This window comes from Pogoniulus pusillus, chromosome 39 (genome assembly GCF_015220805.1).
Source record: "Pogoniulus pusillus isolate bPogPus1 chromosome 39, bPogPus1.pri, whole genome shotgun sequence".
Lineage (NCBI taxonomy): Eukaryota > Metazoa > Chordata > Aves > Piciformes > Lybiidae > Pogoniulus > Pogoniulus pusillus.
In genome coordinates, this window is record NC_087302.1 from 3,720,203 (window position 1) to 3,746,250 (window position 26,048).

The 26,048-nt window shown below is 56.3% G+C and overlaps 2 protein-coding genes across 6 annotated transcripts in view; one reads left to right on the forward strand and one right to left on the reverse strand.

The window, feature by feature from the left end:
• CNTN2 (contactin 2) overlaps positions 1–26,048 on the forward strand; it is a 51,150-nt gene that overhangs the window by 14,386 nt on the left and 10,716 nt on the right. Inside the window, exons 2-15 of one of the 3 annotated variants that reach the window (XM_064173463.1) lie at positions 6,255–6,354; positions 12,592–12,736; positions 14,616–14,791; positions 15,316–15,411; positions 16,525–16,734; positions 17,989–18,088; positions 18,335–18,510; positions 19,867–20,003; positions 20,561–20,690; positions 21,561–21,711; positions 21,988–22,115; positions 23,387–23,562; positions 23,676–23,796; positions 25,736–25,894. In XM_064173463.1, coding sequence (XP_064029533.1) covers positions 6,300–6,354; positions 12,592–12,736; positions 14,616–14,791; positions 15,316–15,411; positions 16,525–16,734; positions 17,989–18,088; positions 18,335–18,510; positions 19,867–20,003; positions 20,561–20,690; positions 21,561–21,711; positions 21,988–22,115; positions 23,387–23,562; positions 23,676–23,796; positions 25,736–25,894 — 1,960 coding nt within the window. In that variant the 5' untranslated portion in view covers positions 6,255–6,299. The remainder of the gene's footprint in view (positions 1–6,254; positions 6,355–12,591; positions 12,737–14,615; positions 14,792–15,315; positions 15,412–16,524; positions 16,735–17,988; positions 18,089–18,334; positions 18,511–19,866; positions 20,004–20,560; positions 20,691–21,560; positions 21,712–21,987; positions 22,116–23,386; positions 23,563–23,675; positions 23,797–25,735; positions 25,895–26,048) is intronic. The other 2 variants (XM_064173464.1, XM_064173465.1) reach the window with 2 other exon arrangements.
• RBBP5 (RB binding protein 5, histone lysine methyltransferase complex subunit) overlaps positions 1–26,048 on the reverse strand; it is a 79,785-nt gene that overhangs the window by 10,482 nt on the left and 43,255 nt on the right. For 2 of the 3 annotated variants that reach the window (XM_064173472.1, XM_064173469.1), the window contains exon 14: positions 11,714–12,525. The exons of the other annotated variant lie outside the window; for it this stretch is intronic. In XM_064173472.1, the coding sequence (XP_064029542.1) occupies positions 12,518–12,525 (8 nt within the window). In that variant the 3' untranslated portion in view covers positions 11,714–12,517. Of the gene's footprint in view, positions 1–11,713; positions 12,526–26,048 lie in introns of those variants that run through there. 3 annotated transcript variants of the gene reach the window in all.

Consider the following 26,048-nt stretch of genomic DNA (forward strand, 5'->3'; position numbering starts at 1 on the left):
ACACAAGGAGACTCCACAACCTCTCTGGGCAGCCTGTGCCAGGGCTCTGGGACCCTTCCAGCCAAGAAGTTGCCTCTTGTGCTGAGCTGGAACCTCCTGTGCTGCAGCTTCCATCCACTGCTGCTTGTCCTATCCCAAGGAGCAGTGAGCAGAGCCTGTGCCCCCTCTCCTTACCCTAAGCCCTGAGCAGCCTGCTCTAGTTGGAGGTGTCCCTGCTGCCTGCAGGGGGAAGGGGAGGGGTTGGCAAAGTGACCTTTGAGGGGTCCTTCCCAACCCAATGTCATCTGTGTAGCTGTGAGTGCTGCAGCTGGAGGAGCTGCCCCCCTACCACACATCTGCTCACCACAGGAGGAAGAATCAGAATGGTTTAGGTTGGAAGGGAGCTCAAAGCTCAGCCAGTTACAACTCCCTGTGCCATAGGCAGGGACACCTCCAACTAGAACAGGTTGCTCAAGGACTCATTCAGCCTGGTCCTGAACACCTCCAGGGAGGTTGTGGAGCACAGAAGCACCCAATGTGATCTTTGATCACATTGGGTGCTTCTGTGCTCCACAACCTCCCTGGGCAACCTGTGCCAGTGTCTCACCACCCTCAACCTGTGCCAGTGTCTCACCACCCTCAACCTCTGCCAGTGTCTCACCACCCTCAACCTGTGCCAGCTTCTCACCACCCTCACTGCAAACAATTTCTTCCTAACAATCTCCCCTCTGCCACTTCAAACCCATTCCTCCTCCTCCTCTCATTCCAAGCCCTTCTCAATAGTCCCTCCCCAGCTCTCCTGTAGCCCACTTCAGATCCTGCAAGGCCACTCCAAGGTCTCCTCCAAGCCTTCTCTTCTCCAGGCTGCACAGCCTCCTCACCTCCTCTTCCAGAGGCTCAGGAGGACTCAAAACCTTCTCTGCAGCTCTTTAACTCTGCCTCCCCCATAATGGATCATGCCAGGGCCCCCAGAGGCAAGGGCTAATGCACGTGTTTTCCAGTGTGCCCATGCCTCCCTTGCTACTGGAAGTATTAATGACAGCATCCATTAGCAGGGCTGACAGATCCCCTTTCAGCAGAGCAGAAGGCTCTCGAGTGACTGTCAAAATACCCAATGAAGAGGGGAAAGAACAGGTCCCCACGGTCCCTCTTCTAATTAAGGAGGGAGGGCAGCTCTAAAGATCAGCTGGGAGGCACAGCCCCACGCTTTGGAGGAGTTCAGAGTCAGATGCAGCATCCACAGCTTGGAGGAGGGGGATGGGGTTGGTGGCTTTAAAAGCCCCTGCAGGGTCCCAGCGCAGCCCCAGGCGCAGGTTCAGGCCCTCAGGCACAATTTGATCTGGGCACTTAGGTGATAAAGACAATCAGGAGCACACAGAGCAGCATCCCAGAGGATGATTTCGTCTGGGCTCTAATTGCAAACAGATAACAGTGTCAGCACTTGCAGAGATGACTCTGTCACTGGCTTCCACCTTCACTTGCTGTGGGCCATACCTGCAGCTCTCCCTGCTCTCCCCTTCCTGATATTTGACTAAAGCAGGAGCTGGGCTGAGGCTGGGTGGCAAAGAGCAAAGCAGCAGCAGCAGCATCTCCCTGTGTCCCTTTGGAAAGAGCATCCCCATGCCCCCCTCCCTAGGAGGTGCTCCTAGCAGCAGCATCACACATCCCAGCTTTGAGAAGGGGCCTCGAGTGTTTTGGGAGCTCTGTGTGCATGAGTGGGCTCCTGGGGAGGTGGGGGGATGGCCAGAAGGAAGGGTGAAGAGGGAAGGAAAGGACCCTTAGGGATCAGAGTACACAAGGGTCAGCGTGGGAAGAGGCAGAGCCAGCCCCAGAAGTGGTGCTCAAAAGTGGAGTTGAAAGCATCAGTAACGAATCAACAACTAATTAAAGCCTCTTAATGCTTCCAAGCTACCAGCATGGCTTGGCTGCAGGGAAAGAAGCTGAAGGGGGACACTGCTGGAAGTATTCCCACAGCAAGACATTGCTGCTCACCCTCCTCTTCCTCAGCAGATCTCAGCTTAGGACAGCAGCTTCAGGGGAAAGCACCCAGGAGATGCAGGATGCAGTTGCAGCATCTCTAGGTTCACACAGCAGAAAGTGTCAAGTGGCAGAGGAGCAGGAGCAGCCCTGAGGAGCAGGAGCAGGAGCAGCCCTGAGGAGCAGGAGCAGGAGCAGCCCTGAGGAGCAGGAGCAGGAGCAGGAGCAGGAGCAGGAGCAGCCCTGAGGAGCAGGAGCAGGAGCAGGAGCAAGAGCAGCCCTGAGGAGCAGGAGCAGGAGCAGCCCTGAGGAGCAGGAGCAGGAGCAGCCCTGAGGAGCAGGAGCAGGAGCAGCCCTGAGGAGCAGGAGCAGGAGCAGCCCTGAGGAGCAGGAGCAGGAGCAGCCCTGAGGAGCAGGAGCAGGAGCAGGAGCAGCCCTGAGGAGCAGGAGCAGCCCTGAGGAGTAGGAGCAGGAGCAGCCCTGAGGAGCAGGAGCAGGAGCAGGAGCAGCCCTGAGGAGCCTGTAGCCTCCGAGGAGGGCAAATGGTCCACACAGCCCTGCCTGATCTCCTCACACTGCCTGCTCCTTGCTTGAGATAACAACCCCCAAATCTCCTCACCCTGCCCTGTTTGCTTTGAAAGTTGTGAGTGAAAATGACTACAGGAGAGCAAAGCTGCAGCCAGGCAGTGCCTTCACAGGCAGCTCCTGGGGTGCAGGCAGAGAGTTCAGCAAAGGCTGTCAAGGTGCTGAGAGGGCCTAGAGCAGCTCTGTGAGGAGCAAAGGCTGAGAGCCCTGGGGCTGAGAGCCTGGAGAAGAGCAGCCCCAGAAGGGGATCTAAGCAATGCTCAGCAGCAGCTAAAGGCTGGGGGACAAGAGGCTGGGGCTGGGCTCTTGTCAGTGGTGCCCAGGGACAGGACAAGGGGCAGAGAGCACAAACTGGAAGCCAGGAGGTTCCACCTGAACAGCAGAAGAAACTTCTTTGGTGTGAGGATGCAGGAGGCCTGCAGCAGGCTGCCCAGAGAGGTTGTGGAGTCTCCTTCTCTGCAGAGCTTCCAACCTCCCCTTGGCCATTGTGCTCCTGGGCAGAGCTGCTGTGGGTGCCCTGCTTGAGCAGGGGACTTGCACTGGATGATCTCCAGAGGTCCCTTCCAACCCCCACCACGCTGGGACTCTGTGAGAGCCTCAGTGATGGAGCAAGACTCTCCTACTCCCATCTGCTGCTGCTGTTGGGTGCAGAACAGCCTCAGCACTTGCTGCCTTGCACAAACCCTGGGGGCTGGACCACGCTGGGGAAGAAAGCAAAGTGCAGAGCCTTGGAAAAGTCAACTTCTGAATTAGTGCAGAGCTGGCATGGCCTGAGAGCCCTCAGCACAGCAAAACAGCTCGAGCTAAAAGCTGCTCCTTGTCCTAAAGTGCTTACTTGGTGAGCACAAGGCACATGAGGGCAAAGCAGGCAGAGGCTGAAGGCAGGGGAACAATGGGGACAGTGTTAGCTGCAAGGCTGCGGGTTCAGGACACCATTTGGGGCATGATGCTCGTTGACATCAAGAGATTTCATGTGACTGCCTCACTTCAGGGCTGCTGGAACAAACGGCAGGGAGCAGCTTTCATCTCAGCGGGTCTCACGGCCCCCTCCCCTCTGTCCCCACCTCTCCCGCCTGGAACAGGGCTCAGCCCCCTCCTCTTTGTGCCAGGGGTACCTCTTTCCCCAGCCACCATTAACACCTTCCCCTCCCCCGCCTCATTTAGCAATAAAGCAGGGCTTGAGCTAGGCAAAGAGCTCTGTGCCAGGGGGCTGGGATGCAGTCCTCTCAACCCGAGCCAGGCAAAACTGGAGGAGGATTTGGGAAGGGCTTGGTGCTGGCGAACTCATCTCTTCTAAGTGAGGACACGGGGGCCAGGTGGCTTCCCCAGCCGGGCAGGGTCCCCAGAGGCAGGAGGTGAAGCAGGCTCAGGCTATCGCTGCTTGCTCAGGAGCGTTCCGAGGGCTGCTCTTAATGAGCTGCGCATCGGAGGCAGTGCAGCAGCACCGGGCGGGGGGCTGCATCCCGCGGGATTGGAAGCTAATCCCTGCTCGGAGGGGTTCAGGAGCAGCAGCCGGGGGGGCTCGGGCAGACAGATGGGCAGGGAGAGGAGTGGAAGCAGAACCAGCTGGAGCAGAGGGCTAAGCAAGCATCCGCAGCCCCAGGAGCAGCCCCGGGGTCGGCAGCACCTTCAGCAGCACTGCCTGGGCTGTGCGGGGGGCAGAGGCACGCACGGCTGTGCCAGGCGTGGGGGGAGCGCCTGGGTGCAGCATTTGTCACCAGAGAGGGGAGAAATCTCCCCCCCAACTCCCCCCACCACGGAGGAACAAGAGGTGCATGGGCTGAAGCTGGCCCCGTGGTGGGTTTGCACCGACAGCAGGGTGGGTTTGCACCGACAGCTGAGTGGGTTTGCACCGACAGCAGGGTGGGTTTGCACCCACAGCAGGGTGGGTTTGCACCGACAGCAGGGTGGGTTTGCACCTGCAGCTCAGTGGGTTTGCACCGACAGCAGGGTGGGCTTGCACCGACAGCTGAGTGGGTTTGCACCCGCAGCAGGGTGGGTTTGCACCGACAGCAGGGTGGGTTTGCACCGACAGCAGGGTGGGCTTGCACCGACAGCAGGGTGGGCTTGCACCGACAGCTGAGTGGGTTTGCACCGACAACTGAGTGGGTTTGCACCGACAGCAGGGTGGGCTTGCACCGACAGCAGGGTGGGCTTGCACCAGCAGCAGGGTGGGTTTGCACCCGCAGCAGGGTGGGCTTGCACCGACAGCAGGGTGGGTTTGCACCCGCAGCAGGGTGGGTTTGCACCGACAGCAGGGTGGGTTTGCACCGACAGCAGGGTGGGCTTGCACCGACAGCAGGGTGGGTTTGCACCGACAGCTGAGTGGGTTTGCACCGACAGCAGGGTGGGCTTGCACCGACAGCAGGGTGGGTTTGCACCAGCAGCAGGGTGGGTTTGCACCCGCAGCAGGGTGGGCTTGCACCAGCAGCAGGGTGGGCTTGCACCAGCAGCAGGGTGGGTTTGCACCCGCAGCAGGGTGGGCTTGCACCAGCAGCAGGGTGGGCTTGCACCAGCAGCAGGGTGGGCTTGCACCCGCAGCAGGGTGGGTTTGCACCAGCAGCAGGGTGGGTTTGCACCCGCAGCAGGGTGGGCTTGCACCAGCAGCAGGGTGGGCTTGCACCAGCAGCAGGGTGGGCTTGCACCAGCAGCAGGGTGGGTTTGCACCCGCAGCAGGGTGGGCTTGCACCAGCAGCAGGGTGGGCTTGCACCAGCAGCAGGGTGGGTTTGCACCAGCAGCAGGGTGGGTTTGCACCAGCAGCAGGGTGGGTTTGCACCCGCAGCAGGGTGGGCTTGCACCAGCAGCAGGGTGGGCTTGCACCAGCAGCAGGGTGGGCTTGCACCCGCAGCAGGGTGGGTTTGCACCCGCAGCAGGGTGGGCTTGTTTGGGTTTTGCTCTGAGAGATTCTGGGGCGCTGGAGCCTGCAGAGGGGTTGGAAATCTGCCCTCCGCCTCCCAGTGTGTCTCCCAGCATGGGGAAAGGTCTCAGTGCTCCTTTATGCCCTGGTTAACACTTAGATAAGGCTGGCTGAGGCTGTGGGCAGCCTGCTCTAGGGCAGGGTGTCCCTGCCCATGGCAGAGGGCTTGGAACTGGCTGATCCTTGTGATCCCTTCCAACCCTGCCTGATTCTGTGATTCTATAACAAAGCAGGCAACCACCCAGCCCTGCACAGCCACTTTGTGCCACTCACTCACTTTCCACAAGACCTCCCTGGAGGGATGCTCTGCAAGTGCATAGTGATGAGCTGGGTCCCTACAAGCTCTCCAGAGCTTCAGATTTGGGTCTGGCACAGCAGCCACAGGCAGCCACAGCACCCACAGGCACTCACTCCCTGCTTGGGGAGTTTTGATTAAAGATCCTTTTAACACCAAATAACAAGAACAAATCATTCCTCCCTTGCTACCAATATCCTCTCTGCTTCTGGCTCTGTGTTTTTGTTAAGGCTAGGGAGGAAGTGTTCTTTCTGGGGGAGGGAGGGAGGGAGGGAGGAAGAAGAGCAGATAAAGGAGGAGGAACAATTTCCCAACCAGATCTGTAGCATCAGAAGTTAAAAAGAGAGCTCCTTCAGAGCCTTGGGTGCTCCTCACTGGGCAGCTGGCTGTTTGCTGTCACCCTGGGCCTGTGGCCAGCAGGGACAGGCAGCTGGATGCCAGTTCCTCCAGCAGAGCCAGAGGAATGCTGCAGATAACTCTTCTCTCTCTGTCCCTTGCAGGGCTGCTGTCCGCTGTGGGAGCCATAACCTGGTCAGAGGCAGAGGATGGGAGGCACTGCTGGACTCACTCACACATCCCTGACTCTCCTCACCTTGCTAGGTAAGACAGCAGCATCTTTTCTCTTTGATCTGGAGGTCTCCAAGGCAGAGCTGGGAGAGGGCTGTTGGAGGGACCAAGCAGAACAACACCCAGGGTGTGCCACAGAGGGGTTGGGTTGTTCACCCAGGACAAGCTTCTCTGTGCTCTGTGGCTGCAGGGATGCTGAAGCTCCTTCTCCTGGGTGCTTCAGACACCAGGGGTGTGTGTTTGTGCAGTGCCCAGTCTCTCTTTGCTCAAGAAAGTCTCCCCCTTTCCGAGTTCAAAGGGAGCAAAGGGGGCTACAAGAAAGCTGGGGAGGGGCTTGGAGTGACAGGGTGAGAGGGAATGGCTTTGGGCTGGAAGAGGGGAGTTTGGGGCTGGAGATTAGGAAGAAACTCTTGGCAGTGAGGGTGGGGAGAGACTGGCACAGGTTGCCCAGGGATGCTGTGGATGCTCCCTCTTGGTGGTGTTCGTGACAGGGCTGGAGGAGGTCCTGAGCAAGCTGCTGTAGTGGGAGGTGTCCTTGTCCATGGCAGGGGGGTTGGAAGTGGATGGTCTTTATGGTCCACTCCAACCCAGCCCATTCTGTGATTTTGTGAAACCTGAGTGAAAAGCAGGAGGTGCAGGACCAGGATCCTTCTGCAGGACCAGGATCCTTCTGCAGGACCAGGATCCTTCTGCAGGACCAGGATCCTTCTGCAGGACCAGGATCCTTCTATAGGACCAGGATCCTTCTGCAGGACCAGGCTTGTCCTGGCCTCGGCCAGCAGGACTGACTCATGACAAAGCCACTTCACATAGAACCATAGAATCAGGCAGGGTTGGAAGGGACCACAAGGAGCAGCCAGTTCCAACCCCCCTGTCATGACCAAGGACACCTCACACTAGAGCAGGCTGCACAGAGCCTCACCCAGCCTGGCCTTAAACACCTCCAGGGATAAGGCTTCCACCACCTCCCTGAGCAACCCCTTCCAGGCTCTCACCACCTCATTCTGAACAACTTCTCCCTAACATCCAGTCTGAATCTCTCCATTTCCAGCTTTGTTCCATTCCCCCCAGCCCTATCCCTACCTGACAGCCTACAAAGTCCCTCCCCAGCTTTCTTGTAGCCCCCTTCAGACCCTGTTGTCTGTTTTCTGGGGAGGTCTTTTCATCACCACACTCTGCAGAGATCCACACACACTCATCTGGGACCACTTCTGGATCTCAGGGAGTCTCAGGCTGCACTCTGAAGGTCTCTTTTCAGCAGGGAGACATTGGACTTCAGACAACTGAGAATTGGATGATGTCTTTAAGCTAATTCATCATCCCAGGCAGAAGCTGCTGGCCTGTCCTTATAAATATCTAATTACCTCTTAATGTTCTCTGGATCCCCAGGGAGGCAGAGGGAAGGGTGGCTGCCCTAGATTGGGAGGCAATTAGCCTGCTTGGGAAATTGGTCTGACCCAAATCTAGGAGAGGCAATGAGAGTTGGGTTCTCCCATTAACCAGCTGAGTTCTTGCAGCTTGCTCCACATCCAAGCTGAGCCCACAAGAAGGAGGAGGGAGGGGGGTGGAAAAAAAGCCTGAGTGTAAAGCCTGAGAGGGTTGTTTGCCTCTGACCTTTGGCTGATGATGCAATCCAGCTCAGCAGCCAGCTGGGACAGAGAGAAACCCTTCCTGGGAGCAGAAGTGAGGGACAAAACAACAAGAAATGAGGCTCAGGGAAACACTCCAAAGCTGGAGAATCATAGAAGGGTTTAGGTTGGAAGGGAGCTCAAAGCTCAGCCAGCTCCAACCCACCTTGTGCCATAGGCACCTCCAACTAGAACAGGTTGCTCAAGGACTCATCCAAACTGGTCCTGAACACCTCCAGGGAGGTTGTGGAGCACAGAATCACCCAATGTGATCTTTGATCACATTGGGTGATTCTGTGCTCCACAACCTCCCTGGGAAATCTGTGCCAGCCTCTCACCACCCTCAACCTGTGCCAGTCTCTCACCACCCTCACTGCAAACAACTTCTTCCTAACATCCACTTTCAGTCTCCCCTCTGTCACTTCAAACCCATTCCTCCTCCTCCTCCTCTCATTCCAAGCCCATGCCAATAGTCCCTCCCCAGCCTTCCTGCATCCCCCTTCAGATCCTGCAAGGCCACTCCAAGGTCTCCTGGAAGCCTTCTCTTCTCCAGGCTGCACATCCCCAACACTCTCAGCCTGTCCTCATAGCAGAGCTGCTGCAGCCCTCTCAGCATCCTTGTGGCCCTCCTCTGGACTGGCTCTGACACACAAAGGTCTGGGATGGCAGCTCCACAGATTACAGCTTGAATTGGGTTGGAAGAACCCCTCCAAGGTCACCTTGCCCAGCTCCCCCCCACCCTGCACTCAACAGGGACACCTCCAACTGGAGCAGGCTGCCCAGGGCCATAGCAAGTCTGACCTTCAATGTCTCCAGGAATGAGGCAACCTATTTCAGTGTCTCACCACCTTCATTGTGGAGAGCTTCCTCCTGATGTTCAACCTAAACCTACCCTGCTGCAGCCCTGGGTTGGCAATGCCTCCCCTCCCTTGGCCCTAGCACCCAAAGGATAACTTCTCAGCACTGTTTAAAGCTGATGAAGGCCACAGAGAGGAACTCTCTCATGACCAAAGGCTGTCAGGAAAGTCTAAAGCTCTCTCTGGCCTTTCTTGATTCCATTTGGTAAGGTCAAAAATGAGAGTTCAGGGGTGACAGAAGATGATCAGCCTCAGAGGTACTGAGATTCACTGCTCTGCTTTTCCTCTCAACTCTTAGCTCTAACCATACACTTGAACCTCCTTTTGCTTACATGTGCAGGGGCAGAAGCCAGAACTATAGAAGAGGAGTTAAAAGGTGTGAGAAGGCAAAAGCAGAGAGACTTACCCCTGAAGAGCAGGTGGAATCTCACCAGTCCTGAAGGCTTCAATTAGGGCCAGGAGGATGCTGAGAGGCTGCAGCAGCTCTGCTGTGAGCACAGACTGAAAGAGTTGGGGCTGTGCAGGCTGGAGCAGAGCAGGCTCCCAGGTGACCTTCTTGTGGCCTGCCAGGATCTGAAGGGGGCTCCAAAAAAGCTGGGGAGGGACTTTTGAGGCTGTGAGGGAGTGGCAGGAGTGGGGGGAATGGAGCAAAGGTGGAGGTGGGGAGAGTGAGGCTGGAGGTGAGGAGGAAGTTGCTGAGCAGGAGAGTGGTGAGAGGCTGGAATGGGTTGCCCAGGGAGGTGGTTGAGGCCCCATGGCTGGAGGTGTTTGAGGCCAGGCTGGCTGAGGCTGTGTGCAGCCTGCTCTAGGGTAGGGTGTCCCTGGGCATGGCAGGGGGTTGGCACTGGCTGCTCCTTGTGGTCCCTTCCAACCCTGACTGATTCTATGACCTCCTTGGAGAGGGCATCCACACCCTCCCTGGGCAACCTGTTCCCAGCAGCTCTCCAGCTCCTGGGGTAAGGTTGCAGTCAGTTTGGGGCATGCCCTGTCCACACTCTGGGCATGGCAGGGGGGTTGGGACTGGCTGCTCCTTGTGGTCCCTTCCAACCCTGCCTGATGATTCAATGATTCAATGGGGGAGCTCCAAAGCTCCCTGTTACCTACCCCTGATCTTCTAATTGATTAATTATCACTTTCATCTATCATCTAACTACTGTTTTGCTTCCTGAGTGAGATGCAGGCATTTGACCCCCAACACCAGCCAGGCACCTTGGAACTGTAGGTGACAACTCCTCCAGAGCTGTGGCATTGATTACACTTGAGCAAATCAATGCCTGACAGTTGTAGCCCATAACCTTGGTGGGGAGGAAGGGACAGCAGAGGTAAGCAAGGGTGGGGGAGGTGGAGAGCTCCTGGATGGAATCAAAAGGACTGATTGGTGCAGTTTGGCTTGGTTGGGGAAGAGAATCCCAGGAGAACAGGGATGGGAGTGTTGACAGTGGCTGTTTTGTTAGTGGAATACCTGGGAACCCTTCACCATATGTCACCTATTAACCTCGACATGGAAAGCTGCTAAACCTTCCTCCATCCACTGCCCCCCAGCACTACACAATTAATCCACTACTTCCTGATTAATTCCCCATTAACTCCTGATGATTTTAACCTGCTGGCCAGCAGAATTCTTTCCAGCTGAGACTTAACCTCAGCCCAGCCACTGCTGACCCGAGTGGGAGAAGGTTTCCACAGCTTCCACAAGCATCTCCCTTTGTGAAGGTGATGACAAATGGCACCTACCCGGATTTGGAGGGAACATCACCCTCCACAAGCTGCTTTTCTCTTATCCCAAAGCACCAGACACAAGCTGTGGTCCCTCTCTGCTGTGTGACATCAGAGGCTGGCAGGCTCTTGCCTGCCTGTGGCTCTTTCGCAGCAGCACATCCCAGCTGCTGGAGCTGAGGGTTGGGGTAATTGCCTGATGCTGGGACACGAGGAGCAGCCAACAGCTGCTCCAAACCCACCGAGCCAATTAGTGGAGCCCCTCACCCATCTCCTCCTCATCTCCACATGCAAGAGCAGCTGTGGAACACGAGACAAACCCCAGGAGCTACAGGTAAAGGGCTGCTTCCCCTAAGCCCCGGAGAGCTGAGCTGCCCATTCCCTGCTGGAAGTTACTGCTGCATAAAACATCAGACTTACTGGAGTGGCTTCATTTAACTGGTGCCCATGCTGAGGACTGGGGGAGGGAAGGAAACAGATTGCTGCTTGGCATGGCAGGCTGAAGACAGTTATTAATTCAGTTACAAAGCAAGGAAGGATCCTGGGGCTAGCCAAAGCATCTCTCAGCTTATCAGCGCAGAAGCAGAGGGGGACAGTGCAGGGAGCACACTGCCTTCAGTGGCTCCAGCCCTGACAAGAGGACAGGCATTTCTCAGGGTGGCAGGGACAGAACAGCCTTGCTGGTGATCATTACCCCACCAGCTGCTTCTACACAGAAGAGATTTCCCAGCAGCTTCTGCTTTGCTCTGACTTCTTTGCACTGCCAGCTCCGTACAGCCTGTGTCTGAAGAGGAGCAATGAGGCTGGGGAAGCTCTGGCAGGGGTGGGTCAGACTCAGTGAGCTCTTTGGGTCCCTTTCAATCCCTGACATCCTGTGAAGGGTCTGGAGAGAAGGGCTGGGGAGTTGCAGCTGAGGGAACTGGAGGTCTTCAGCCTGCAGGAAAGGAGGCTGAGAGGAGACCTTCTGCTTCTCTGCAGCTCCCTGAAGGGAGGTTGGAACCAGGCAGGGGTTGGGCTCTTCTCCCAAGGAACAAACAATGGGATGAGAGGCAGTGGCCTCAAAGTGCACCAGGGGAGGTTTAGGTTGCACATGAGGGACAATTTCTTCCCCCAAAAGGTTGCCAAACCCTGGAGCAGGTTACCCAGGCCAGTGGTGGAGTCACCATGCCTGGAGGGATTGAAAAGCTGTGGTGCTGAGGGCCATGGTTTAGTGGTGACCTGGCAGTGCTGGGTTAAGGATTGGGCTCCATCATCTTAAAGGGCTTTTCCCACCAACTGGATTCTGTGATTCCCTGAAGGGGACCTGCTGGCATTTGCCATCTCTCTGGGACACAGAGGCAGTCCCTGCAGACAGCTGGCACTGTCCAGGGAATCACCAGCACCACACCAAAGGGTGGCCCAGGCACAGGAGAAGGCAGGGGAGGTTCTGAAGTTCCTCTTGTGCCTATGCCTGAGCCATACCCCTGACAGCAAGATCAGAATCAAACCCATGTCCAAACAGTACACAGAAAGCTTCAGGCTCATCTCTTAGTCCAAAAGTGGAGCTGAGAGCTTCAGCATTGGTTTGCACAGCAGCAAGCAGCAGGTCTGAGCTATTGAGAGCTGCTGATGTTGCAGATGCAGGGATGGAAGGGATCTGCCAGGTGCTGGCAGGGAGGAGGCAGAGGCACAGCTGCAGTGATCCAAGTTCTCCTCTCTCCTCTCCTTCTCCTGGTGAGGAGGAACCAACCTGCTTGTAGAGACAGAAGAGAAAGCAGCACATCCTCCCTGCCAGGGCACTCAGGGGCTCCCAGCTCCAGCCTTGTCCCTGCAGGCTTTCCAGGGTTCCTTCACCTGCAGGTCTGGTCCCTCTGGCACAGCAGAGGCGGTGCGAGGCGCTCAGCAGGGAGCACCCAGGCTCGGCCCGGAGGCAGGGCTGGGGCTGGGCTGTGGTGGCAGATGGGTTGTGATCGTCAGCTTGCACCTCCTCTCTCTGCAGACAGCACCAGGGACACCCTACAGAACTGAAAATGAGAGCATTTAGCCAAAGCCAGAGCCAGCTGAGCAGCTTCTTCTCCCCTCTCTTGCAGTGTGGTGCCAAGCACAGAGCAGCACAAGGAGCTACGGGCCAGTGTTTGAGGAGCAGCCTGTCCACACTCTCTTCCCTGAAGGCTCAGCAGAGGAGAAAGTCACTTTGGCTTGCAGAGCAAGAGCCAGTCCCCCTGTGACCTACAGGTGAGCTTGGGCTGCCCTCCCCTTGGAGCAGGAAGCAAGCAGCAAGGGTCCTGCTTTCTGCTCTCCACTTTAAAGGGCATCACCAAGAGGAGAAGCAGGCTCCTTGGCCACACCTGGGTGGGGTTCCACCACTCCCACAGCAGGTAGAGACCTCACTCAAACCCCAACATGCCACAGCTGGAGAAACAAAGAAGGGAGAGCTTTAGGTTGGATCTTAGCAACAGTTTCTGTCTTGTAAGAGTGGTTTGGAACAGGCTGCCCAGGGAGGTGGTGGAGTCACTGTGCAGGGAGGTGTTGAAGAAACCTGTGGCCAAGGCAACTGGGGACATGGTTTAGACTCATAGAATCATAGAACATAGAATCAAGCAGGCTGGAAGAGAGCTCCAAGCTCAGCCAGCCCAACCTAGCACCCAGCCCTGCCCAACCAACCACACCATGGCACTAAGTGCCCCAGCCAGGCTTGGCTTCAACACCTCCAGGGATGGGGACTCCACCACCTCCTTGGGCAGACCATTTAGTGGCCATGGAGGTGTTGGGTTGATGGTTGGACTGGAAGATCTTTCCCAAACTTAATGACTCTATGCTTGAGGAGACCTTATAGTGGCCTCCCAGTATCTTAAAGGGGGCTACAGGAAGGCTGGGGAGGGACTATTGACAAGGTCTGGTAATAAGAGGAGGAGAAGGGATGGGTTTAAACTGGCAGAGAGGAGATTGAAAGTGGATGGTAGGAAGAAGTTGTTTGCAGTGAGGGTGGTGAGAGACTGGCAGAGGTTGAGGGTGGTGAGACACTGGCACAGGTTTCCCAGGGAGGTTGTGGAGCACAGAAGCACCCAATGTGATCAAAGATCACATTGGGTGCTTCTGTGCTCCACAACCTCCCTGGAGGTGTTCAAGGCCAGGCTGGATGAGTCCTTGGATGACCTGTTCTAGTTAGAGGTGTCCCTGTCTGTGGCTCTGAGGTCCCTTCCAACCTAAACCATTCTTTGATTCTTTTCACCTCCCCTTGCACAACCACCAAAACCCAGGCTGTGGAGAGGGAGATCAAATGCACTGATCCCTGCAGCAGGGTTTTGTGGTCCACAGAGAGGTCTGACTCTGCCTGTTTAGCTCTGCAGGCATTCTGGGTGGGAAGAGCAAGCTCCTGGGAGGTTAGAACCATAGAGTCATAGAATCAGTGAGGGTTGGAAGGGAGCACAAGGAGCAGCCAGTGCCAACCCCCCTGCCATGCCCAGGGACACCCTACCCTAGAGCAGGCTGCACACAGCCTCAGCCAGCCTGGCCTCAAACACCTCCAGCCATGGGGCCTCAACCCCCTCCCTGGGCAACCCATTCCAGCCTCTCACCACTCTCCTGCTCAACAACTTCCTCCTCACCTCCAGCCTCACTCTCCCCACCTCCACCTTTGCTCCATTCCCCCCACTCCTGCCACTCCCTCACAGCCTCAAAAGTCCCTCCACAGCTCTTTTGGAGCCCCCTTCAGATCCTGGCAGGCCACAAGAAGGTCCCCTGGGAGCCTGCTCTGCTCCAGCCTGCACAGCCCCAACTCTTTCAGGCTGTGCTCACAGCAGAGCTGCTGCAGCCTCTGAGCATCCTCCTGGCCCTGCTCTGGACACTCTCCAGCATCTCCACAGCCCTCTTGTCCCAGGGGCTCCAGAGCTGGATGCAGGACTCCAGGTGGGGTCTCAGCAGAGTGGAGCAGAGGAGGAGAATCCTCTCCTCCGAGGTTGGGTTGCTGGTTGGATTCAGATGATCTTAGAGGCCTTTTCCAGCCCAAACAATTCTATGATTCCAAGCAGAGCCTCCAGAAAGGCCCCAGGAGGGCTGCAGTGAGGCTCTACCCTTCTCTCTCTCTCCCTTTCCCTCCACTCTCTCTCGGCAGGTGGAAGATGAACGGCACAGAGCTCAAGGTGGAGCCAGATTCCCGGTACAGGCTGGTTGCAGGTGACCTGGTGATAAGCAACCCGGTGAAAGCCAAGGATGCTGGCTCCTACCAGTGTGTGGCATCCAACCCCAGGGGCACAGTGGTCAGCAGAGAAGCCTCCCTCCGCTTTGGGTGTAAGTTTGCCCCCAGCAGGTAAATGGAATGCAGCCAGAGTCATGCTGGGGCTGAACTCAACCTCCCTGCTCACATCAAGAGCTCTCCTGTGTGTGACACCAACAGCATCACTTGAAGGGCTCCTCTGGGGCTTTGCTGTCACTGTGGCAGGGGGCTTGGGCTGGATGAGCTTGAAGGGTCCTTTCCAACCCAAAGCAGTCTGTGGTTCTGTGATCTGGGGAGGTTTAGGTTGGATATTAGGGAACATTGCTGCAAGAGTGGTCAGAGATGGGCACAGGGAGGTGGTGGAGTCTCCACACCTGGAGGTGTGGAAGTAACCTGTGGGCATGGCACTTGGGGACATGGTTGAGTGGCCATGCTGGGGTTGGGTTGGTGGTTGGCCTGGATGATATTTTCCAGCCTTAATGAGTCAATGCTCTTTGGACCTCCCTCTGCACAGCCACCAGAGCCCAGGCTGTGGAGAGGGAGGTGAAATGCAGCAGGGGTTTGTGGCCCAGGGAGAAGTCTGACTCTGCCTCTTCAGTCCTGCAGGAATTCTCTGCTGAAGAGAGAGACCCTGTGAAGATCACAGAAGGCTGGGGAGTGATGTTCACCTGCAGCCCCCCTCCCCACTACCCAGGTAAGAGGTTCCAGCTCAGCAGCACCACTAGCAGGGAGCAGCAGTACTGCTGAGGGATTGCTGATGACACCAAACTGGGTGGAGAGGCTGCCACAGCAGAGGCTGTGCTGCCATTCAGCCAGACTGGGACAGGCTGCAGGGGTGGGCAGGGAGAGATGGAATGAACCTCACCAAGGGCAAGGGGAGAGTCTGGCACCTGGGAAAGAACAACCCCAGGAAGCAGGATTGAATCAGACAGAGAAGGGGAAAAGGCTCTGGGGGTCCTGGTGCATGGGAGGTTGAGCATGAGCCAGCAATGTGCTCTGGGGGCCAGCAGGGCCAGTGCCATCCTGGGGGGGATTAGAAGGGCTATGGTTAGAAGGTACAGAGAGGTTCTCCTGCTCCTCTGCTCTGCCCTGTTGAGGCTGCATCTGCAGTACTGTGTCCAGTTCTGGGCCCCCCAGTTCAAGAGGGACACAGAACTGCTGGAGAGAGTCCAGCACAGAGCCACAGAGATGCTGCAGGGAAGGGAACAGCTCTGGTAGGAGCAGAGCCTGAGGGAGCTGGGGCTGGGAGCTTGGAGCAGAGCAGCTGAGAGGTGACCTCAGCAATGGCTCTAAAGATGTGCAGGTGAGTGGCAGAGGCTGGGGCCAGGCTCTGCTGGGGGATGCCCAATGCCAGCACAAGGGGCAGTGGTGGAAGCTGAGGCAGAGGAAGCTCCATGGAAACATGAGGAGGAATTTTTTCCCCTGTGAGGGTGGCAGAGCCTGGCACAGGCTGCCCAGGGGGGCTGTGGAGTCTCCCTCCCTGGAGACATTCAACCCCCACCTGGCTGTGTTCTGTGTGATCTGCTCTGGGTGCTGCTGCTCTGGCAGGGCTTGGACTGGCTGAGCTTTGCAGGTCCCTTCCAGCCCCTGCCACTCTGTGATTCCCAGATGGGTGAAGCACTCCTCACTTTCCTTTGGGAATTTCAGGGTCAGTTTGGGGCTAACTCACACTCTGAGGCAGGGCTCAGCATGTGGACAAGGACCCAGCTTCAGCTTGGAGTGGCCTAGAAGACAGCCTGCTGGGCTTAGCCTCACCCCAGAGGGCAGAGGCAGCTCCTGCAGCAGTTGCTTTCTGCCTTCCCCACAGGTTTGTCCTACCGATGGCTCCTGAATGAGTTTCCCAACTTCATCCCAGCCGATGGGAGGCGTTTTGTGTCCCAGACCACAGGAAACCTTTACATTGCCAAGACAGAGGCTTCTGACCTGGGCAACTACTCCTGCTTTGCCACCAGCCACATTGATTTCATCACCAAGAGTGTCTTCAGCAAGTTCTCCAGGCTCAGCCTTGCTGCAGAGGGTCAGTGCCCACTAGAGAACATGAGAAGGAACTTGTTTGGTGTGAGGGTGCTGGAGCAGGCTGCCCAGAGAGGTTGTGGAGTCTCCTTCTCTGCAGAGCTTCCAACCCCACTTGGACATTATGCTCCTGGGCAAGCTGCTGTGGGTGCCAGGTTGGGATGGATGATCACCAGAGGTCCCTTCCAACCCTCACCACCTTGGGATCCAGGGGTCCTGTGACTGGGAAAAGTGCAAAGTTAAGAGTCCAGCACAAAGCTCTCAGGCTCCACAGGACACCTGCAGTGCACAAATCACCCTCCAGCATCTCAGGGTTGCTTAAGAGCTCATAAAAAACATTAACTGGCTGGATCCTGGGGGAAGCAGCTCTGTCTGCAGGCTTCACTGCTTCTGCAGCTACAGTCCCCATCAGTGAGGCTTCCCTGTCTGAGAGAGAGAGACAAGGTGCACCCTGAGCAGGCTCACATAAGGTATCAGAGCATGGCTTGGGTTGGAATGGACCTTAAAGTTCATCCATTTCCAACCTCCCTGCCATGGGCAGGGACACCTCCCACTAGCCCCAGGTTGCTCAAGGGCCCCATCCAGTCTGGCTTTCAACACTTCAAAGCTTGGAGCCTCCACAATGCCTCTGGGCAACCTCTTCCAGTACCTCACCACCTCCATGGGGAAGAATTTCTTCCTCATGTCTGATCTCAATCCAGCTTCTTCCAGCTTGAAGCCATCAGCCCTCATCCTGTCCCTCCATGCCTTTGTCAGAAGTCCCCTTCCAGCTATCCTGTAGCAGTTCCCTGTTCTAAGGTGTCCCCAAGAGCCTTTTCCATTAAAGGATGAACAATCCCAACCCTCTCAGCTTGTCCTCACAGGAGAGCTGCTCCAGCCATTGGTTCATCTCTGTGACCTCCCCTGGACCTGCTCTAACAGGTCCAATAGTCCAGGTGGGAAGGGACCACAATGACTCTCCTCTGCCTTTGGTGACCTTGCAGAGGTGCACCTAAAGATGCTTCTTGGGCACATCAAAGGAGGTTCAGCAGTTAGGAAATTAAGGAGAAATGGTCCTGAGAAGGTGTAAAGAGATTTTGAGAGGCTTCAGCAAGAGCTGCTTTAAGGAGAAAAGGGAACTTGGCCTCTCTTGCCTCATCCAAAGCCAGCAGGGCTTTGGGGAGCGCTGTAACCTCGCAGGTACCTCTGCCCTCTGAGACCTCAGGTGTGGCACTTTGAAGCCATCCAGGCCTCCTGAGTGGTGCTTTCCTTTCAACAGATGCCAGGCAGTATGCACCCAGCATAAAAGCCAGGTTCCCTGCAGACACCTACGCTCTGGCTGGGCAGGTGGTGACCCTGGAGTGCTTTGCCTTTGGAAAGTGAGTCAAGCATCCGTGGCCCTCGGGCTTGGGCTGGGGAGGGCATCCCAGAACCTGCCACTTTTCCAAGCCCTCTCTGTAAAGCAGAGATGGAGTTGGAACAGGAGGAGGGGGGGAAACTGGCTAAAGCCATCTGTCCTGCTGGCTGTGGTCCAGCTGGGATGGGACCTGGGCGGCTAAGTGGGGGCTGAGTTACGCTGCAGAGCAGCACCCAAGGGCTGGCCCTTACCAGCTGGACTCTTACAGCCCTGTTCCTCGGATCAAGTGGAGGAAGCTGGATGGCTCCCACGCCTCCAAGTGGATCGGCAGCGAGCCCCTCCTGCAGATCCAGGATGTTGGCTTCGAGGATGAAGGCACCTACGAGTGTGAGGCTGAAAACATCAAAGGGAGGGACACCTACCAGGGCCGCATCATCATTCAAGGTAACACACCCAGAGCAAAATGCCTCAGGCAACGGACTGAGCCTCTGGGAGGGAAATCAACTCCTCTGATCCTGCCTCCAGTCAGCCCTAATGAACCCTGGAACAGCCCTGCAGAGATCCCTGCTAGCTGTGCTTACAGCTGGGCTGTGGAGAGCAGAGGGACACCTCCTAACTTGCTCTGAAACGATTCAAGCAGAGCTGATTGTTGGTTGGGCAGGGCTGGGTGCTAGGTTAGGCTGGAGGAGCTTGGAGGTCTCTTCCAACCTGCTTGATTCTATGATTCTATGATGTAATGAGGGAAGGAAATCCAGTGGGGGAAAAAAGTCAAACTTGGTTTTCAACTGAGACCTTCTCCAAGCCTTGAAGTGCACCCACAAGGGTTGATGCTTGGAGCTGTTAACCACAGAATCAGAGCCAGGCAAGCTACAAAACTTACACCTGCCTGTCTCAGTCTGAATCCAGCCTGCCCTGAAGCTCAGGACTGACTCTTCAGGAGGCAAACCACAAAATCCTCTTCCCCAGGTCTGGAGGTTGCCATCATTTTGTGCAGCCTACATACACAGCTGCAGCCAGCCCCATGGAGGACTCAGCCTGGCAAAGGCTGCACAAAAGGCAAAGGCTTTTCCCACAGTGGCACTGCCAGCAGAGCATCCTTCTGCTTGCCTGGCACAACAAACCTCATCCTAGTTGAGTGGAGGTTGAGCATGAGCCAGCAATGTGCTCTGGGGGCCAGCAGGGCCAGTGCCATCCTGGGGGAGATTAGAAGGGCTGTGGTTAGGAGGTACAGAGAGGTTCTCCTGCCCCTCTGCTCTGCCCTGTTGAGGTCACATCTGCAGTACTGTGTCCAGTTCTGGGCCCCCCAGTTCAAGAGGGACACAGAACTGCTGGAGAGAGTCCAGCACAGAGCCACAGAGATGCTGCAGGGAATGGAACAGCTCTGTTAGGAGCAGAGCCTGAGGGAGCTGGGGCTGGGAGCTTGGAGCAGAGCAGCTGAGAGGTGACCTCAGCAATGCTTATAAAGATGCAAAGGTGAGTGGCAGAGGCTGGGGCCAGGCTCTGCTGGGGGATGCCCAATGCCAGCACAAGGGGCAGTGGTGGAAGCTGAGGCAGAGGAAGCTCCATGGAAACATGAAGGTGGCAGAGCCTGGCACAGGCTGCCCAGGGGGGCTGTGGAGTCTCCCTCTCTGGAGACATTCAACCCCCACCTGGCTGTGTTCTGTGTGACCTGCTCTGGGTGCTGCTGCTCTGGCAGGGGGGGGTTGGACTGGCTGAGCTTTGCAGGTCCCTTCCAGCCCCTGACACTCTGTGATTCATCTGCTCTTCTGGTGCTCTGCCACCACACTTGTTCCTCTGCAGCTCAGCCAGAGTGGCTGAAGGTGATCACAGACACCGAGGCTGACATCGGCTCTGACCTGCGCTGGAGCTGCGCCGCCGCCGGCAAACCCAGACCCACCGTGCGGTGGCTTCGGGACGGGCAGCCCCTGACCTCCCAGGTACCACCAGCAGTGCAGGGCTGACAGCCAGGGCAGCTCAGCCAGAGCACACCACAACCTGCAGTGCTCAACCTGCTGACTCCAGACTTAGACTCTCCTCCTGCCTCTCTGCAAACGCATCTCAACCCCCTGTTCCTCACCCTCGCATCCCTGTTCCATGCGTCCCCCCCGGGAGGCTGCAAAGCCATCATGCCACAGCCCTGACCACCAGCAAGGTCCTTCTCCCACCACTGCCATCCCAGCCATTGCTTCATGCAACTACAGGGATTCACAGCCAGTTACCAAGGTGGATAAACAGCTCCTTGTACCTGTCTCTGTATGACCTGCACGTTGCTGCTCAGGCACTCAGAAGTCTCAGCAAACAGAGCACAGTGATGAGGGGACAGACTGGGAAAGAGGACAAAGAAAAGTGAGGTCCTGTGTTTTCTCCCATGGAAAACCAGGCTGGCTTCAAACTGGCACAAGAGCCTGTTGTGAAATTCAACCCTGAGCACACGAGGCTTGAATTCCATCTCTGTTTCTCTCATCTAATTGGCTCCATCCTCTTGTTTGCACAGAACCGCATCGAAGTGAGCGGTGGAGAGCTGAGGTTTTCCAAGCTAGTCCTGGAGGACTCTGGCATGTATCAGTGTGTGGCTGAGAACAAGCATGGCACAGTGTATGCAAGTGCTGAATTAACAGTGCAAGGTAAATCCTCCTTCCCCAGTGCTCTGGGTCTGGATGGGACACTGAAGATCTCTTCCTAATATCCTCTGCCTGTGATCTGGAAGACAAAGAGCAGGCAACGAAACCGCTTCGCTCACCACTCTCTAGATGTTGGTGCTGGTTCAACTCAAGGCACTCTGCAAGCCCTTGCAAGGTTAATCCTTGTGTAAATCCCAAACAAGGCCATCTCTTTAGCTAGAGAAGCTGTGCAGGGCAGGGAGCACCACAAAGCTCACCTGCAGCACAAAGCCCTCCTGGGTCTTTCTTTCCAGCCTCCAGCTTGCTTTGCTGGAGGGTGACTGCACCTTGCCAAACTTGCTGCCAAACTTGCTCCACATCAATCCAAAATTCAATGCCAGATGAATGCCATACACCAGCCCAAACTTGATGCCAAACTTGCTCCACATCCAAAATGTTATTCTCCTCTTGGTCAGGAGATGCCAGAGAGAAACCAAAGGCCTTAAGCACCAACTGCTCACCGTTAAACACGCCGCAAGGGCGCCGAGGTAACCCAAATTCCCTCCCTGCAATTCCAGGAGGATATTTAGGTGAGCTGGATGCATTGGTGACTTGGAGCAGGATACTGAAGAGAACATCCCCCCCTTCGTTTTCCAAAGCAGCTGTTCTGGTGTCTCCCAAAGACCTTGCACTTGTTAGGGTCATCCCCATCGCTCCGCACGACGCGTTAGGGACCACACTGCGGCAGATGAACCTCTCCTGCATCCTGCTCGCCAGACACTGCCATGCTTCTGTTGCCATCAGTACCTCGTTGTGTGGCAGTGCTCATGGAGCAGAGGTTTCTAATCATTCCTTAATCCTCCCTTTGTTTCTTTCTTTCTCCTCTCCCTATAGCCCTAGCACCTGATTTCAGACTAAACCCAGTGAAGCGCCTGATCCCTGCAGCCCGAAGCGGGAAGGTCATCATCCCATGCCAGCCAAGAGCAGCACCAAAAGCCACTGTGCTCTGGACCAAAGGGACTGAACTCCTCATCAACAGTAGCAGGTAGCAGCACAGAGTCAGCTTCTACCTAGAAAGCAGAGCTGAAACCACCTGGTTTTCTCTTGCCAGAAGACTGGACCTGCTGAGCCAAGGGTTTTGCTCCGTCCCTGACCACCAGCACTTCGTGACCCTCCCTGGTTTCTCCTTTAGAAAGCTCCTCCATAGTCTTTTGCAGCCCTGTCTTTACCACCAGCTTCTCTAAGACCAGCAAGTGTCAGGTGTGCAGAGGGAGGAGAGATCTTTAACCTTCCCCTTGTATGGTTTCTTCTTCCCTTCCAGGGTGACTATTACCCCTGATGGCACTTTGATCCTCCAGAACATCAGCAAGTCTGATGAGGGGAAGTACACCTGCTTTGCTGAGAACTCCATGGGCAAAGCCAACAGCACTGGAATCCTCTCTGTTCGAGGTAGAGATGTTTGCCTTCATTTGGGGTCAAGAATCACTGAACTGTCAGGGCTGGAAGTGACCTCAAGGACCATCCAGTTCCAATCATCCTGCCGTGCCCAGGGACACCTCACGCTGGAGCAGGTTGCTCAGAGCCACATCCAGCCTGGCCTCAAACACCTCCAGGGATGAGGCTTCCACCACCTCCTTGGGCAATCTGTGCCAGGGTCTCAGCACCCTCATACTGAAGAACTTGTTCCTAACATCCAGTCTGAATCTGCCCATTTCCAACTTTGTTCCATTCCCCCTACTCCTATCACTACCTCATAGCCTAAAAAGTCCCTCCCCAGCTTTCCTGTAGTCCCCTTCAGATGCTGGAAGGCCACAAGAAGGTCTCCTCAGAGCCTCCTCTTCTCCAGACTCAACAGCTCCAACTCTTTCAGTCTGTGTTCACAGCAGAGCTGCTGCAGCCCTCTGAGCATCCTCCTGGCCCTGCTCTGGACACTCTCCAGCATCTCCACAGCCCTCTTGTCCCAGAGGCTCCAGAGCTGGATGCAGTACTCCAGGTGGGGTCTCACCAGTGGCAGAATCACCTCCCTCACCCTGCTGCCCACACTTCTCTTGCTGCAGCCCAGGCTCTGGTTGGCTTTCTGGGCTGCCAGTGCACACTGCTGGCTCATGTTGAGTTTCTCACCCACCAGCACCCCTAAGTCCCCTCTCCCCAGGGCTGCTCTCAGACACCTAAGGATGCCCTGATGTGAAGTTTCTCCTCTGCTCACCTCACACTCCCAAAAGCAATGCAGGACTCAGGGAATTGGAGACATCTCAGCCTGTGGGGCAGCAAACCTGATCCACCAAATCCAACCCACCCACGCCCAGTCCTTGAGAAAAGCATTTCCATTTTCTAACCACTGCAGTCCCTCATCTTCCTCCTGCAAAGCCACAGCTGTCAAAGAGGGATTGTCAGCCCTCTAAGCTGGAAAGAGTCTCTTGGTTTGGATGCTCTGCAGCAGTGGAACACTGCAAGAGGTTGCCCAGGAGGTGGTTGAGGCCCCATCCCTGGAGATACTCAAGGTCAGGCTTGAGAAGGCTCTGAGCAACCTGCTCCAGTGAAGCATAGAATCAGTCAGGGTTGGAAGGGACCACAAGGACCATCTAGTTCCAACTGGACTGCAGGGGGTTTGCACTGGATGAGCTTTGGAAGTTCCTCCCAATCCAACTCATTCACACTCATCTGGTACCTGGCCTCTGGCAGCTAACAGCTCCCTCCTCCCTCCCTCCCTCTCTCTACAGATGCCACCAAAATCACATTGGCACCATCTAGTGCTGACATCAACGTAGGTGAAAACCTCACCCTGCAGTGCCATGCATCCCACGACCCAACCATGGACCTAACCTTCACCTGGTCCCTGGATGACTTCCCCATTGACTTGGACAAGGCTGAGGGACACTACCGGCGAGCCAGCGCGGTGAGCGCCAAGGGCAGGGAGCTGCTGGCAGCCTCTTTGCTTGGCATTGCTGAGTGCTGGGCTGGGATCAGATGTCTTCAAAAGTTCTCCTCCCTGTCTTTTTCTCTGGGCAGAAGGAAGCTATTGGAGACCTCAGCATCTTCAACACCCAGCTGAAGCACTCGGGGAGGTACACGTGCACAGCCCAGACCGTGGTGGACAGCGCTTCCGAGTCAGCCACGCTGACTGTCCGAGGTCATTTCTCCCCTGCTCTGTCTAAGCCTGAAAGGATGGTGTGGGCCTTGCAAGGGATCAGCTTCCTCCCTCCTGACCACCTCACTGTCCCTCCTGACCACCCTGACCACCTCCCCATGTCTCCTGACCATCTCACCATCCCTTTTAACCACCTCACCTTCCCTTGTGGACACCTCCCCATCTGTCTTGATCATCTCAACCATCTCTCCTGAGCATCTCAACCACCCCTTCTGACCACTTCACCATCCCTTTTAACCACCTCACCTTCCCTTGTGGACACCTCCCCATCTGTCTTGATCATCTCAACCATCTCTCCTGAGCATCTCAACCACCCCTTCTGACCACTCCACCATCCCTTTTAACCACCTCACCTTCTCTTTTGACCACCTTCCCATCCCTCCTGACCATTTCAACCATCCCTCCTGACCACCTTCCCATCCCTCCTGACCACCTTCCCATCCCTCCTGACCACCTTCCCATCCCTTTTGACCACCTTCCCATCCCTTTTGACCACCTCCCCATCCCTTGTGACCACCTCCCCATCCCTTTTGACCACCTCCCCATCCCTTGTGACCCCCTCCCCTCCTGACCTCCTCACTATCCCTCTGACCACCTCACCATCCAACAGTTGAACCGGATGAGCTTTCACAGAGGCTTAAATTGGAGATGAGGCTTCCTAACCCCCATGGTTTTAATTCATCAGTTGCACGACAGAAATACAATCAGAGAACCATTCAGCTTGCAAAAGCCCTCTAAGATCATCAGGTCCAACCTTCCAGCCAACACCTCCAGCCCCACCTCCTGCAGTGCCACATCTACTCATGGTTTTTTTCCCACCCCTCCAAGGATGGTGACTCCACCTGGGCAATAGAATCATAGAATCAACCAGGTTGGAAGCGACCTCCAAGGTCATCCAGTCCAGCCTATCCCCCAGCCCTAGCCAGTCAACCAGACCATGGCACTCAGTGCCTCATCCAGTCTTTTCTTGAAGACCTCAAGGGAAAGTGCCTCCACCACCTCCCTGGGCAGCCCATTCCAGTGCCAATCACTCTCTCTGACAACAACTTCCTAACAACATCCAGCCTAGACCTGCCCTGGCACAGCTTGAGCCTCTGTCCCCTTGTTCTATTGCTGGTTGCCTGGCAGCAGAGCCCAACCCCACCTGGCTACAGCCTCCCTGCAGGCAGCTGCAGGCAGCAATGAGCTCTGCCCTGAGCCTCCTCTGCTGCAGGCTGCACCCCCCCAGCTCCCTCAGCCTCTCCTCACAGGGCTCTGCTCCAGGCCCCTCCCCAGCCTTGCTGCCCTTCTCCAAACACCTTCCAGCACCTCAACATCTCCCTTGAATAGAGGAGCCCAGAACTGGACACAGCACTCCAGGGGTGGCCTGAGCAGTGCTGAGCACAGGGGCAGAAGAACCTCCCTTGTCCTGCTGCCCACACTGCTCCTGAGCCAGCCCAGGATGCCATTGGCTCTCTTGGCCACCTGGGCACATTGCTGCCTCATCTTCAGCTACTATCTATCAGTACCCCCAGCTCCCTTTCCTCCTGGCTGCTTTCCAGCCACTCAGTCCCCAGCCTGGAGTGCTGCTTGGGGTTGTTGTGGCCAAAGTGCAGAACCCTGCACTTGGCCTTCTTCAATCTCATCCCGTTGGCCTCTGCCCACCAATCCAGCCTGGCCAGGTCCCTCTGCAGGGCTCTGCTACCTTCCAACAGATCAACACCTGCTCCTAGCTTGGTGTCATCTGCAAACTTACTGATGCTGGACTCAATCCCCTGGTCCAGATCATCCATAAAGACACTGAACAGGACTGGGCCCAGCACTGACCCCTGGGGCACATCACTGGTGACTGGCTGCCAACTGGATGTGGCACCATAAGAGCAACAAGCCTCTGAATCATTTCATTTTAACGAGCTGTTCCCTCTCTTTGCCACCATCCCAGGACCTCCAGGCCCCCCAGGAGGCGTGGTGGTGAGGGACATCAGTGACACCAGCGTGCAGCTGAGCTGGAGCCGTGGCTTTGATAACCACAGCCCTATTGCCAGGTACATCGTGGAGGCTCGGACCCTCCTCTCCAGCAACTGGAAGCAAGTGCGGACCAGTAAGTGTCTTGATGGCAGCAGCTGGTGGCTCCAGGCCACCAACCTGGTATCCCAGTATCATCAGGGTTGGGAGAGACCTCATAGATCATCAAGCCCAACCCTTTAGCACAGAGCTCAAGGCCAGACCATGGCACCAAGTGCCACGTCCAGTCC